Consider the following 16,246-nt stretch of genomic DNA (forward strand, 5'->3'; position numbering starts at 1 on the left):
GAACAGCCCTCCTGCAAATAGGCCAATATCTGTGGCAAGGAAGAATGAAGAGGTGAGACAGCCCACTGTGAGCACCACGACTCGGTTCTCCAAACTCTGGCATAAAACTGATGAGGTAGAACACTTCCATGCTTGTAGCAAGGTAGTAATAACCGTGTTGAAATATCTCTTCTTCCTCAAGCTCTCAAGAGCCAAGCCGTAACACCAAAGCAGGATGGATTGTTCATTTGAAATGGATCCTGACAAGGAAGACCTGGAGCAGGAAGCAAGCGAAGAGACTGGTCCACCAACATGCAGACAAGATCTGCATACCACGGCCTTGTTGACCAATCCGGGGTTATTAGTATCACCTGCCCTAGATGATGCATAATCCTGTGAAGCACCCTGCCCTATCATCAGCCAGGCTGGGAATATGTACAGAAGACCAGATAGTGGCCATTGCTGAAGCAGAGCATCCAGCCCTTCTGAACCAACTCTTCTTCTGCTGAAGAACCTGGGAGCCTTGTTATTGCAACACACCACCATGAGATCCAGAATTGGAGTGCCCCTTTTCCGAGTCACCAACTGAAACGCCAACCCTGACAGCTCCTATTCCGCTGGATTCAGATAATTTTGGCTAAGGAAATCCACCCTCACATTCACTGTTCCTGCATTGTGAGCTGCCAAGATGAGCGGCAAATTGCGTTCCACCCAACGAAGCAGAAGGCGAGTCTCTTCCGCCATCTGGACACTACCTACGTGTGCCCCCTTACCTATTGATATAGACCACTGGTTGCCATATCTCAAAAAAGATATAGCGGAATTAGAAAAGGTTCAAAGAAAAGCGATCAAAGTGATAAAGGGGATGGAACTCCTCTCGTATGAGGAAAGGCTAAAGAGGTTAGGTCTCTTCAGCATGGAAAAGAGACGGATGAGGGGAGATATGATTGAAGTCTATAAACTCCTGAGTGGTGTAGAACGAGAAGAAGTAAATCAATTTTTTACTCATTCCAAACGTACAAAGACTAGGGGACACTCAAGGAAGTTACATGGAAATACTTTTAAAACAAATAGGAGGAAATATTTTTTCACTCAACAAACAGTTAAGCTCTGGAACTCTTTGCCGGAGGATGTGGTAACAGCAGTTAGTGTATCTGGGTTTAAAAAAAGGTTTGGACGAATTCCTGGAGGAAGTCCATTGTCTGCTATTGAGGCAGACATGGGAAGCAACTGCTTGCCCTGGGATTTGTAGTATGGAGTGTTGCCACAATTTGGGTTTCTGCCAGGTACTTCTGACCTGGCTTGGAAACTGTTTGGAAAAGAAGATACTGGTCTGACCCAGTATGGCTACTCTTCTGTACTGAAGTGACTGTCTGACAATATCCAGGCTGGTTGGCCTCCGAGATGACTTTGAAAGGCCAAGAGAATCTTGCAAACTGCCTGGAGCTCTAGGTGATTGATCGGTCAACAATGACTCCAACCTACTCCATATGACCTGAGTAATGAGGTGAAGACTATGAACTTCCCATTCTGAAAGGCTGGTGTCTAACCACTACCATCCAAGGTGGTGAAGCCAATAGTATTCTCTGATGCTCAAAGCCACCAAGCCATGCTGCTCCTGACCACAGACGTTCACAGCAGACGTAGATTGTAAGCCTGGGACACCAGAGATGACCAGGACAACATGGACTGTTGGAAAGGCTGAATGTGCACCCAACCCACAGCACAACCTCGAATGTTGTCACCGTCTGAGCACATGGGCATAATCACAGGTGCGTGGCTTTGGATCCCGCGACAAATCTCGAATCTGCAACTGGAGTTCGTCCCTCCGTACATCCGGAAGAAAGACTTTCCCCTGAGACGTGTCGAATCACACCCCCAAATACACCAGGACCTCAGTGGGAACTAAGTGACTCTTGGGAAGACTAACCACCCAACCCAGAGACCGAAGAAGAGAGATCACCATGGCGGTGACTCGATGGCTGTCATGCATAGAGGGACACTCTGATCAACCAGTCGTCCAAGATAAGGATACACCCTGATTCCCTACTTTTGTAGGAATGCTGCCACCACCATCATAACCTTGGAAAAGGCCCTGGGGTCCATCAATAGCCCAATAGGCATGGCCTTGAAGTGGAAGAGCTCTTGGAGAACCACAAATAAGTCTCCTTTAGATCCAAAGAGGTGAGAAACTCTCTGCAGGTTTCCATTTGAAAATGTTTGACCTTCAAAACCTGGCTGATCTGCTTGAGGTATAGACCTAGACAGAAGAAACCCCTCTTTTTGGGAACCATGAGGTAGATAAGAGTATCTGCCCAGGCACCTCTCAAGCTCTGGCACAGGAACCACCACTCCCAGGTCCTGAAGGGAGTGAAGCACAGCCAACACAGATTCCATTTTGCTGGAGGCATTGCAGGGGGACTCCCAAGGAAGAATCTATGACCGGAGAGGCAAAGTCTAATCTGTGTCTCAAATGATATCCAAGACCCACTGGTCTGTAGTCACCTTGGCCCACTTCCTGGTAAAACAGGGACAACTGCCCCCCCCCCCCCCAAGAGACAAGATGGGGAGTGAAGTGGCAGCCCCTTCATTGGGAAGTATAAGGGGGGGGGGGGTGCCCAAGGAAAGTCTGAAGACTGGCCAGAAGGGTGCTTATTGAAGCGAAAGGACTGCAGCTGTTGATATCTAGGCTTATGAAAGGCCTGAAACCGCATAGGACGGTACACCTCTTGAGTCCCTCAGGTGAGGAACTCCTAGGCTTATCCTCTGGAAGGCATTGACTTGGAGTCCCCCAAATCCTTAACCAACATTTCAAGATCTTCTCCAAATAGCAGCTTGCCCTGGTGCTGCTTGGAGGCAGCATTCGCTGCCTAGTGGTGTAACCACAACAAGCACTTTACCGTGACTAAGGCCAGCTGTATTGCCGAGGCCTCAAATAGGGGTCAGCCAAATACACCAAACTGGTCTCCATGCTAGGAAACTCGAGTCCCATAGGAATTAGAATCTGGTAAGATATCCACTTCTCTGCTGTACCTGAGACAGGCACGGGCCATGTTAAGAGCTACAGATCACTACCTGCAACAGACCAGCCACCTCAAAGATGACAACTCCAGCTTGAGATGCTGGTCATCCTTTAGTGCAGTACCGCCCTCCACTGGAAGAGTAGTCTTAGTCACCGCTGTCACCAGGGAATCCACCCTGCGCAGCTTTAACTTCTCCAACTCTTCAGGAGAAATGGAGTAAAGGCAGGACATAGCCCGCTCCTCCAGAGCCTTGATAATGAAAGATGGTAATTCCTCCCTTTGGAAAATCCAGACTGCTGTGGGGTCATCGGCCTTATCTGCTATGATTTCCCATTCCTCAAGAGAATCCAGAAAGGGGGAAACCACGAAGACAACTGACCCAGCTCCTTCTGATGGCCCAGATGGAGGGGGAGACACTGCCCCCCCAAAACACCTCCATTCTTCTCTTTTCAAAGAAAACTCCAAGAAAAAAAAAAAAGGTTCCAGTCCAGCAGTGCTCAAGTGCAGGCTAGCTATATCCCCTGAACCCAGTCCCAAGGGAGAAATCACTGCCGACTGGGAAGAAATCTGCCTGCCCTCCTCAGCTGGAGAAGGATCGCAGCTGTTTAAAGATAGCTGTGGGAGCCTCTGTGCTCGAAAAGGGGAGAGAAGAATGGAATACCTTTCCTGCACAGGAAAATGAAGGCCTTGCCGCCTTTCTCAACTGCTGCCGATTCAGAGCCCTCTGCACAATTAGCACACTGCCCCAATGCAGCTCACCAATTCCCACAGCGGGAGTAGTGCTTCATAAACTCTATCGTACCAGTAAACTGCAGGTGCAGCCCAACAAGCACAGCCCAAATTTAAAGCGATACTCACGCGGATCGAGTGAAGCCTTGTCTCTGACGTAGCTGGGTCGCAAGAGCAGCAGAGAAGCCTCCCCTCTTTATTGCTATTTTTTAAAACGTTACTCTGTACCTTTTTTTTGGTATTCAGTGAATGAGTGGGGGGGGGGGGGGCAGCAGTAGAAGGGGGGGGGGGAAGGGGAAGGTATGGACCTGGCACCACCAGGTGTACCCCAGAAATAGGCACTGAATCAGCCTACACTCCCAGGCTCAACTGAATTAGGAAACCTAAAAAGGAGCTTATCAGTAGACCATGCCAAGAGCCTGAGAGAGACAGTCCATCTGCCTGCTGAAGATAGAAAATACTGACTGGTCAGGGAGCATACTGTCCTATATTACAGAGTTCAGTTCAGTACTCTCTGTCTCTACTTAGTGGTAGATGGTCATAACCACACATCTGGATTCATCTGTTGCTGATGACAAGGAAAGATAATCCAGTGTGCCCAGTTTAAAGTTTAAGTGAGGACTAAGACCTTATAGACAATCCTCTGTTCTACAGGCAATCAACAATGTTGCTTAAGTAAATGAGTTATATGGTTGGATTGGCTCGCATGGCAGAGTAGTCTGATGGCCATGTTTTGAAGCATTTGTAGTTTATTTCTATTGTGACTAAATTCATTGTTAAACAGTATGGCCTTGCATTATCCTTTGTATTCTTTTTACCTGTATGTGATCCATGTTTGCAATGAACTGTTATTGTGTTTCTTGTAACCTGCTTATTTAATAACAGAATCAAAAAATGATACAGGGACTGAAATAAGGAATTTTTGGGCCTTTTTACTAAACTGCAATAAAAAGTGGCCTTAGCGCGTCCTTACACAGGTCATTCCCACACGCTAAGGCCATTTTTACTGCAGGGGTAAAAGGTAAAATTATGTATAATCATACCTGATAATTTTCTTTCCATTAATCATAGCTGATCAATCCATAGACTGGTGGGTTGTGTCCATCTACCAGCAGGTGGAGAGAGAGAGCAAACTTTTGCCTCCCTATATGTGGTCATGTGCTGCCGGAAACTCCTCAGTATGTCGATATCAAAGCTCCATCCACAGGACTCAGCACTTAGAGAATTACACCCACGAAGGGACACTCTGCCCAGCTCACCACCGCCGAAACGGGGGAGGGGAATTAACCCAGCTCATCCCCACACAAGTGGGGGAGGGGAATCCGTCCAGCTCATCCCCGCGGAGCGGGGGAGGGACACCACACCCGCCGATGCGGGGGGATCTGGCTTATCCTGCAACCGCGGGAGGAGCTGACTGACCCTAACACCGCCGAAGCGGGAGGGGTACAAAGCTGCCCTACAGCCGCACGAAGCGGGAGGGAGTGCCGGCAGAATTTATGTCTCAATCCAGCCCCGTAAAACGGAGGGGAGAGGAATGCAGCAGCTCACTGTAACACAAACTCGTCTCAACTCTTGAAGAATCCAAGTGAAAGAAGAACTTGAACACGAAGTCCTCCTGAAGTAACTGAAGGCTAAACTTGAACCTAAAATTCAACCAGAATATAAACAGTACAGATATCTGGGAGGGGCTATGGATTGATCAGCTATGATTAATGGAAAGAAAATTATCAGGTATGATTATACATAATTTTACCTTCCATATCATCAAGCTGATCAATCCATAGACTGGTGGGATGTACCGAAGCAGTACTCACCCAGGGCGGGACATAGAAATCCCTGACCTCAACACTGAAGCTCCAAACCGGGCCTCCGCCCGTGCAGCCACAGTCAAACGGTAATGCTTGGAGAATGTATGAGCCGAAGCCCCCGTTGCCGCCTTGCATATCTCTTCCAAGGAGACGGATCCGGCCTCTGCCATCGAGGCCGCCTGAGCTCTCGTGGAGTGAGCCTTCAGCTGGATAGGCGGCACCTTCCCCGCGGCCACATAAGCCGCTGCAATGGCTTCCTTGACCCATCTTGCCACTGTAGGCTTAGCAGCCTGCAGACCCTTACGAGGACCTGCAAACAAACAGATGATCCGATTTCCGGAAATCATTGGTCACTTCCAAGTATCTGATGATGACTCGTCTCACATCCAGATATTCAAGAGCGGAGTACTCCTCTGGGTAGTCCTCCCTACGAAAGGAAGGGAGACAGAGCTGCTGATTCACCTGGAAGCGAGAAACAATCTTGGGCAGGAAGGAAGGCACTGTGCGAATAGTCACTCCTGCCTCAGTGAACTGCAGAAAAGGCTCTTGACATGAGAGCGCCTGGAGCTCGGAAACTCTTCTGGCTGAAGTGATAGCCACCAAAAAGACTGCTTTCAACGTCAGGTCTTTCAGAGATGCCCTCGACAAGGGTTCAAAAGGCGGCTTCTGCAATGCTCTTAGCACCAGGTTGAGATTCCACGCAGGCACCACTGAGTGCAGAGGAGGGCGCAGGTGATTAACTCCCTTGAGAAAGCGCACCACATCTGGCTGCGAAGCCAGGGAAGCACCCTTCAGGCGGCCCCTGAAGCAAGCCAGAGCCGCTACCTGGACTTTAAGGGAACTGAGCGACAGGCTTTTCTCCAGACCTTCTTGCAGGAACGCCAACACTGAAGAAATTGGAGCAGTGAAGGGAGAAAGTGAGCCTGCTTCACACCATGCTGCAAAGATACGCCAAACCCTGGCGTAAGCAGTAGAAGTAGAGCGCTTCCTCGCTCTCAGCATAGTGGCGATGACCTTGTCTGAGAAGCCCTTCTTTCTCAGACGCTGCCGCTCAATAGCCAGGCCGTAAGACCAAAGGGAGAGGGATCCTCCATCACCACGGGACCCTGATGTAACAGGCCCTGCTCCACTGACAGCCGCAGAGGATCGTCGACTGAGAGCCTGATCAAGTCCGCATACCAGGGACGTCTGGGCCAATCCGGACCCACCAGGATTACCCTGCCGGGATGCTTTGCCACCCGGTCTAGCACCCTGCCCAACATGGGCCAGGGCGGGAACACATAGAGGAGCTCTTGTGTCGGCCACTGTTGGAGAAGAGCATCTACTCCCAGGGATCGAGGGTTCCGTCCTCTGCTGAAAAAGCGCGGCACTTGGCAATTGGCCGATGACGCCATCAGATCTAGGCTCGGCTGGCCCCAGCGCTTCGTGATGTCCAAGAACGCCTGAGCAGATAGTTGCCACTCTCCGGACTCCAAGGTATGGCGACTGAGAAAGTCCGCCTTGACATTCATGACTCCGGCAATGTGGGCCGCTGAAAGCTGCTCCAGGTTCGCTTCCGCCCACTGGCAAAGACTCATAGCCTCCTTGGCTAGAGGGGCGCTCTTGGTACCTCCCTGGCGGTTGATATAGGCCACAGCCGTGGCATTGTCCGACAGGACCCGTACAGGCTTCAACACCAGTACCGGGATGAACTCCATTAACACCAACCGAATGGCTCTGAGTTCCAGGAGGTTGATAGACCACTTGCCTCTGCAGGAGACTAGAGCCCCTGCGCTGTCCTTCCCAAGCAGTGGGCTCCCCAGCCCATCAAAGAGGCGTCTGTCGTGACGACAATCCACTCCGGGGTCACCAGAGGCAATCCTGCAGACAACTTGTCTGTCTGCGTCCACCAGCTCAGCGCCTTGCGCACTGCTGGGTCCACGGGAAGGCGCACAGCATAATCCTCCGACATCGGAGTCCAGCGCAGCAGCAGAGATAGCTGTAGTGGTCTCCTATGAGCCCTGGCCCAGGGCACTACTTCCATCGTGGCCGTCATAGAGCCCAACAGCTGCACGTAGTCCCAAGCCCGAATAGGAGAGGCTACTAGGAACTAGTCCACCTGAGCCTGAAGCTTGACAATCCGATTGTCTGGCAGGAACACTCTGCCCACTTGGGTGTCGAATCGAACTCCCAGATACTCCAGGGACTGAGTCGGGCGCAGCTGGCTCTTCTTCCAGTTGATGATCCATCCCAGGGAGCTCACAAGAGCAACTACCCGGTCCATAGCTTTGCCGCACTCTGCATAAGAGGGGGCTCGGATCAACCAGTCGTCCAGATGAGGATGGACTTGTACTCCTTCCTTTAGCAGGAAGGCCGCTATGACCCCCATTACTTTGGAAAAGGTCCGCGGAGCAGTAGCCAACCCGAAAGGGAGGGCTCTGAACTGGAAGTGTCGTCTCAGGACTGTAAAACGCAGAAAGCGTTGGAGAGGAGGCCAGATGGGAATATGCAGGTACGCTTCCTTGATGTCCAAGGAAGCCAAGAACTCTCCTGCCTTCACTGCCGCTATAACAGAGCGGAGAGTCTCCATGCGAAAGTGCCTCACTTTCCAGGCCCGATTGACCCCCTTGAGGTCGAGGATAGGCCGGACAGAACCTCCTTTCTTTGGAACCACAAAGTAAATGGAGTAACGTCCCTTGCCAATCTGATTTTTTGGCACCGGAACGACCGCACCCAGGCGGATCAGGTTGTCCAAGGTCTGCTGCACTGCCACAGCTTGACCGGAGACTTGCAGGGAGAGAGTACAAACCCGTCTCTTAAGGGTTGGCAGAACTCTAGCTTGTAGCCGTCTCTGATGACTTCCAGCACCCACGCGTCTGAAGTTATAGTGGTCCACTCGCCCAGAAACGAGGACAGCCGTCCTCCAATCTGCACTGGGGCGTGGACCAAGGCCCCGTCATTGGGTACGAGACCCTGGGGGAGGACCGGAGGGAGCACCTCCGGGACGGCGGTCTCTGCGAAAGGAATGCTGCTTGGGGGAGAAATTCCTCTTGAAGAGGGGGCAGAGGAACCCGACTTGCCCGGGCGGTACCGACGGGCTTCCAGCAACCGTCCTCTGGAGGTACCGGGACGAGTACTAGCCCGAGCCCTGACCTCTGGTAATTTCTTGCCCTTAGACGTGCCGAGATCGGTCACGATTTTGTCCAGCTCGACCCCAAAGAGCAGCTTGCCTTTAAAAGGCAATCTAGCCAGGCGGGATTTAGAGGCGTGGTCAGCAGACCAATGTTTCAGCCAAAGCCACCGCCGCGCAGAGACTGTCTGAGCCATGCCTTTAGCTGAGGCTCTCAAGACATCATACAGCAAGTCTGCCAAATAGGCTAAGCCCGATTCCAGGGCCGGCCAATCAGCCCTCAAGGAAAGATCCGAGGGGGAAGCCCGCTGCACCATAGTCAGGCACGCCCTGGCCACATAGGAGCCGCAAACTGAGGCCTGCAAACTTAAAGCAGCTGCCTCAAAGGACGACCTTAAGGCCGCCTCCAATCTTCTGTCTTGGGCGTCCTTTAGGGCCGTGCCACCTTCCACCGGCAACGCCGTTTTCTTAGTCACCGCAGTGATTAAAGAATCCACGGTAGGCCACAGATAGGCCTCACGTTCACTCACAGCCAAAGGATAGAGGCGGGACATAGCCCTAGCCACTTTAAGGCTTGTTTCCGGGACATCCCATTGAGCCACAATTAAGGTGTGCATGGCATCATGCACGTGGAAGGATCTAGGCGGGCGCTTCGTCCCCAGCATAATGGCAGAGCCAACAGGGGCTGAGGGAGAGACGTCCTCCGGAGAGGAAATCTTCAAAGTGTCCATGGCCTGTAACAACAGGTTGGGCAAATCCTCTGGGCTAAAAAGCCGCGCTGCAGAGGGGTCATCCGCTCCATCCGAGCGGGGATCTATCTCCTCCAAGGAATCCGCAAAGGACCGTTGGGAGACCTCAGACACGCTGCCCTCATCTACATCGGAGGAGACAAAGTCCTCCAAGGCCTGGAAATCAACCCGAGGGCGTTTACCTCTGGGAACCTCAACCTCTTTATCAGAAGAGGGAGCAGGGGCAGCGTTTTGCATGAGGAAAGCCTGATGCAGCAGCAAAACAAACTCGGGGGAGAAACCCCGCATACTGTGCACTTCCGCAGCCTGGGCAACAGCCCTAGACGCACTCTCAACCGGCGCTCGCAATAGCGGGGGAGAGACATGCTGCGCATCCAAAATGGCGTCCGGCGCGAAACTCCGCGAAGGAGCCGCGCGGGAAGAACGGCGCTTAACTTTAGCCGCTTTGTGCCGTCGCCCAAATTAAGGGCGTTCATGGCATTAATGTCTCCAACCTCAAGGGCGGCCCACGAAGAAGCCGTCCGAGCCGCGTGGCCGGCCAAGATGGCGGAGGCGAGGAGCGGGGGATGGGCGTTTATGGCGGGAAAAAACCGCCACGCCGGAGGAACGACCGGGACATTCATCGGTCACTAAACTGTCACCCATCAAGGGCGAATCAGGTTGTAAAACCCCCGCATCCCCTCTAGAAGCGCTCCAGCGATCCGGGGAGCGACCCTTTGCGCCCTCGCCCTCCGACGCCATATGCCACGAGGAGAAGAATCGGGGAACCCCCTGCCCGCTATAAAAAGGTAAAATTACCTGCTTGCCGCTCCGAGCTGTAACGAACTGGTGTCCCAGTGAGTAGCTGCAATGAACGTTTAAAGAAACGTCGAATTAAACGCCTTTAAAGACGTTTAACATTTTTTTTTTTTTTTAAACGGAGCCAGCGGGAGGGGGGAGAAAAGGAGGGACCTGGCACCACCAGGTTTGCACTTGCTCAAAAGAGCCCTCAACCCCAGGCCTCAACAAAACCTAAGGATTAGGCTTGGAGGCCTAGCCAGAGCTGCTGCTGTGTGTGACCACCACCTGCTGAGGTAGAGAACATACTGAGGAGTTTCCGGCAGCACATGACCACATATAGGGAGGCAAAAGTTTGCTCTCTATCTCCACCTGCTGGTAGATGGACACAACCCACCAGTCTATGGATTGATCAGCTTGCTTGATGATATGGAATGGACGATTTTTCTATTTTCACTATTGTCACCTGCTAATTTTCTCATTAGTGCGTAGTCATTAACGCACAAGTCTCTACCGCCACCCATTATGTAGGTGGTAAGGGCTCACATGCTAACCATAAGCTCATTGGTTAGTGTGCAGCGAATGTAGCTGCGCTAACCAATTAGCATAGGACAAGCCCACTCTCCGTTCCCAGCGCTAAAATAAATTTTTTTAGCATGGGAACATGTAAAAATTATTGTGGGACACCTAAGTGTGCCCTGCAGAAAGACCTATTTTGCTGCGGTAAGCACGCGTTAATACTGCAGCTTAGTAAAAGGACCCCTTTGTTTGCAGTTCAGTATTTAGCAAAAGCTAAAGGTTTCAGATAATTTTAGGTGGTTTAATACACAGATGTTACAGCTGTGGTGAATGAATGGTATCAGTTTACGCCATTGTATCTCAACAATCTGAATGAGACAGGATCTCTGACAGAATTGCCATTTTTATACTGCATGCAATTGAATATTTTGCAGCCCTAGTTTTGTGTTTTTTCATCCTTGTCAAGAAAGGCTACAAAACAGATTTAATCTGTTTTACTTTTTGAATTGTCTTCCAATACAGTTTTACAGGTCCTTATTCTACAAATAACTTAATTGATCTAAAAACAGAGCAAAAAATTACATTCCAGCCATTATAAATGAAATAACAAAGAAATCAAACTACACTTGTAATCCCTACAGTGTTGGTGCTGGTCTGAACACTATGGAATAGTCTTACACTATAGGAAAGAAAAACTCATTAATTAGCTTCCATAAAGATAGAAATTCACAGGTCTGCATGATGGTGTTCTATCCATCCAGATCAATTATTCAAATTGCATAAACTGTTTCTGCTTCAAAAATCAACAAGTAGTAAATATGCATGCAAGAAGGCTAAGCAGAATCAGGAATATATTCTGTTATGATTTTCAGTCAGATCCAATACAGTTCTATATTCTCCACATCCCACCTACTAATAAAGACCAATTAAATAAAAGTTACATGAGCTTATTTCAAACACAAATATTACAAATAATTCATATTACAAAACAGTGCAAATAACTGCATTAAATGTGTGAAAAAAAACTTCTTGCACGCTATAATACAGGAATATCAATCTTCAAGTAACGGTGTTAAATTACATATTAAGTCAAGTCACCTTTAAAACAAACAAAAATAAAAAAGTGCAATTTTCCCCCATTCCTCAGACCACAGTGCCTCCACCATGAAACAAAAATGGGAAAATGGATTAATTCCAAATGCAAGAAAGCCTACAGGATTCCATTTCAGGAATACTAAATGATTAACTGAGGACTCATTGTGTAAGATTGTTTCTTTCTTTCTTACCATACACTTTTCTTAAAGAACACGCATTGTTTCTATGAAATCAGAAGTTTATTTTACTTACAAATGTGGAAAAATTTCTTTGATCACTTATTTAAAGACAAAGTATCTAGTCAAGATGCTTCTTCATTATAAACAGTTTCATGAAACATTTTAAATCAAAATGGACAACTGACGACACAAAACTAGGACTATGGACATTGTTTTCTCTAAATGTACTTTTATACCAGCCTTTAACTGTTTCTTTAAAGAATAAAAATTAACCTTTAGTACATATGTGCAAGAGACATAGAAAAACAAACTCTTTATGAGGCTGTAGAACAAACATTTTTAGGAGGAAGAGACTTGCATTACAGAAAACGTATGTCATAAAAATGGCTATCCTACCAGGTATGAAACTATACCGCATTATAGGAATATGGTATAATAGCTAATTGCAATAGACCAAATATGAGCAGGGTCCTGTGGAATCATTCAGTGCTCTACTGAAGGAACATTTTTGTTACTGTGGCATCAATATTATCCTCAGGTATCATGGTCTAACTTCCTCCTCCCTCTAATAAAAAGGATGTTATCCAGAAGCAGTAGAGTATCATACTCAAAGTAGGACTCAGACCTGCTTGGCTGGCCAAAAATTATTGCCATTGCCATTCTTTCAGGTTGTCAATAGTAGAGTTTTAATCACCAAGAGTTGAAGCATGGTAGAAAAAAAAAAAGAAGAGGCTCGCTCTTTGTGGTTCTGTATTATTCAAAAAGGGCCCATGGTGGCCCAATAGCTTGGCTTTGAAAATAAAAATATAAAGGGCAAAATCCTCAAATTAGATAGCATACAACTACTATATATATATACAGTACATTAATTTTACAAAAATGGTCAATGGCTTCTACCACAGACAACTGCATGTTTGATACTACAAACCATGCCAACTGTAAACCGATTCCATTCTTGGAAATTGTTTCATGTTCTGCAACAATTTTTAGGTGTCTATTATTTGAAATTACTCGTTGAGTGGAATATTCACACTCTTATGAATGATGAGTTTCACAAACTTGTATTTCCTTTCATGCACAATGTGGAAGGAAACCTTTAGATTTCAAACTAACAAAGTTCAAATCTGTAGATTTTTTTTCTTGTTTAAATATGTAATGACATAAAATTAAATGCACATAAAACTCCAGCTGCTGTCTTTTCAGTATCGAAGGTCTCCCCAGAGCCTCTGGCCACCATGTACATCACCAAGCAAGGAGATTTCCTTCATTCTAAACAGTGCTGTCAATGTCAATATTTTCAACAAGTCAAGGTGTGCATATTTGAATGGGTAGCATTGCATTGCCATTTCACGGTGGGCAATGTTGCATCTCCATTTTTACACTATCATTCTTGGGTAAAGTTCACATTTTGAACAGCTTCACAAACTTCTTCCAAGGATGATCACATCCTTTGGAAAACCTTCCATTTTAGCTATTTCAAAACAACCCAACTTGCTGTAAAAATCCAGGATTCTTTTGTCATCTGGTCTCACTTCACAAAATGCCCCACGGGATCCTAAAAGAGAAGAAACAGTTATTGTGCTACAAATTAAAAAAAACCCTTTTATATGGTGCAGCATTTGGCAACACACCTATCATTAGCAAAATTGGGTATACTAATATTGAGCCCTCATCCTGCCACATAAAAAACCTTATCTAAGGTACAAATGTACCTTGGAGGGCTTTTTCACCACCAGAAAGCTCACTGCTTGTTTCTGCCTAATAGTTGGATATATTGTGCTCTAGGGCATAAGTGAAAAGACAAAATAAAATTAACAAATATGTCACTGCAAAAGTTAGGAGCCTATAATCATTTTCTGACTGGCTCTGTCATGCAGGCTACATTTCTACCCTGAAAATAATTTTGCCTACACTTGGAACAATTCAGGCACAGGAAGCTCCTTGTGACTCTGGGCAAGTCACTTAACCCTCCATTGCCCCATGTAAGCCGCATTGAGCCTGCCATGAGTGGGAAAGCGCGGGGTACAAATGTAATAAAAATAAAATAAAAAACCAACATAAAATCTGGTTCTAATTTGAAAATTAAGGGTCTGTGGTATTTTCATCAATGATCTTTTTATAAACCAAATTTTTTAATGAACTCTTATCTGTACCCTTCTCTTTCACTGCCAAGTCCAGACTCCAGTCCTTCCATCTTGCTGAACCATACACCTGGAATAGACTTCCTGAGTCGGTGCATCATAACATAACATGATCAAATTTGATTTAATAACTGGACTAAGTATGCACAGGAAATCCATTAGCATTTAACCTTCAAAAAAGGAGACTATGATAAAATGAGGAAAATGGTTAAAACCCCCCCATACCCTCAGATCAAAAATTTACATAAGGCATATATGTTGCTTAAAAATATCTTGGAAGCCCAGACTAGATATATTGCACATATTTAAAAAAAGGTGGAAGGAAGGGAAACAGCCAGCATGGTTAAAAAGTGAGGCGGAGGCCGAGCTAAAAACATCCTTCAGAAAATGGAAGAAGGCTCTGACTGAAGATGATAGGAAACAGAATAAAGAATGGCAAGTCCAATGCAAAACACTGATAAGGAAGGCAGAGACTTTGAAAAGAAACTTGCCTTGGAGGCAAACATACATAATAAAATCTTCTCTAAGTACATTTAAAGAAGCTGGTAAGAGTCAGTTGGTCTGATAGATGATTGAGGGGTAAAGGGGCACTCAGGGAAGATAAAGCCAAAGCAGAGACACTAATGATTTCTTTGCTTCGGTGTTCACTGAGAAACCTATGCCACAAATGCTATTTAATGGTGATGAGTCAGAGGAACTGAAAGAACTCTGTAAACCTGGAGGATATAATGGGAGTAGCAAATCACCTGGACCAGAAGGCATAAATCCAAGAGTACTGAAAGAACTAAAAAAAAAAAAAAAAAAAGAACTTGCATACCTACTAATATGTAATTTATCTTTAAAACCAAGCATGGTATTAGAAGATTGGAGAGTGGCCAACGTAATGCCATTTTTTAAAGAAGTTCCAGAAACGACCCAGGAAATTATAGATCTGTGAGTCGGACATCTGTGTCAGCAAAATGGTTGAGACTATTATAAAGAACAAAATTACTGAGCATATTATATATATATATATGGATGGATTAATGGGACAAAGCCAACCTGGATATAGCCAAGGGAAATCTTGCCTCACCAAACTGCTACATATCTTTGAAGGGGTTGAATAACAGAGGTGAACCAGCTGATATCATGTATTTGAATTTTCAAAGGGCATCTGAAAAGTACCTTATAAATGACTCCTGAGGAAATTAAAAAGTCAAGAGATAGGTGGCAGTATCCTATTGTGAACAAAGAGCTGGTTACAGGATAGAAGAGTAGGGTTAAATGGTCAATATTCTCAATGGAGAAGGGTAAATAGTGGGGTTCCCCAGGAATCTATGCTTTTTAAACATTTATAAATGATCAGGAAATAGGAATAATGAGTGAGGTGATCAAATCTGTGATAAGAACAAAGTTATTCAAAATTGATAAATCACAAGAGGATTGTGAAAAATTGCAAGAGGACCTTATGAGACTGGGCATCCAAATGGAAGATGACATTTAATGTGAACAAGTGCAAAGTGATGTATGTAGGGAAGAGGAACCCAAACTATAGGTAAATGATGCAAGATTCCACATTAGGAGTCACTCCCCAGGAAAAGGACTTAAGTAGTGTCATCGTTAGCAGAATTAGAAGAGGTACAGAGAAGGGCAACCAAAATAATAAAGGGGATGGGACAACTTCCCTATGAGGAAAAGCTACAGAGGCTAGGGCTCTTCAGATTAGAGAATATATGGCTAAAGGAAGATATCATTGAGGTCTATAAAATCCTGAGGAGTGGAATGGGTAGATGTGAATCGCTTGTTCGCCCTTTCCAAAAATACAAGGACTAGGGGGCATACAATGAAGCTTCCAGGTGGTACATTTAAAACAAATCAGAGAAAATATTTCTTCACTCAATGTGTGATTAAGCTCTGGAAGTCATTGCCAGAGAATGTGGTAAAAATGGTTAGTGTAGCAGGGTTTAAGTTCCATAGAAAGCCGGTATATCAAATCCCTTCTCCTTCCTTCCATCCTAAAAGAAAGTCCATAAACCATTATTAAAGTGGACTTTTTTGGAGGGATAAGCAGCATAATACTGTTTTACTGCTTTGGGATCTTGCCAGGTTATTTGTGACCTGGATTAGCCACTGCTGGAAACAAGTACTGGGCTTGATGG

General features: G+C 46.6%; 1 protein-coding gene across 1 annotated transcript in view; it reads right to left on the minus strand.

Annotated features, from left to right (window-relative positions):
* Positions 1-11,209: 11,209 nt before the first annotated feature.
* Positions 11,210-16,246, minus strand: part of OGA (O-GlcNAcase) — a 314,455-nt gene continuing 309,418 nt past the window's right edge. Inside the window, exon 16 of the mRNA XM_030202855.1 lies at positions 11,210-13,522. Coding sequence (XP_030058715.1) covers positions 13,386-13,522 — 137 coding nt within the window. The 3' untranslated portion in view covers positions 11,210-13,385. The remainder of the gene's footprint in view (positions 13,523-16,246) is intronic.

Source organism: Microcaecilia unicolor, chromosome 5 (genome assembly GCF_901765095.1).
Source record: "Microcaecilia unicolor chromosome 5, aMicUni1.1, whole genome shotgun sequence".
Lineage (NCBI taxonomy): Eukaryota > Metazoa > Chordata > Amphibia > Gymnophiona > Siphonopidae > Microcaecilia > Microcaecilia unicolor.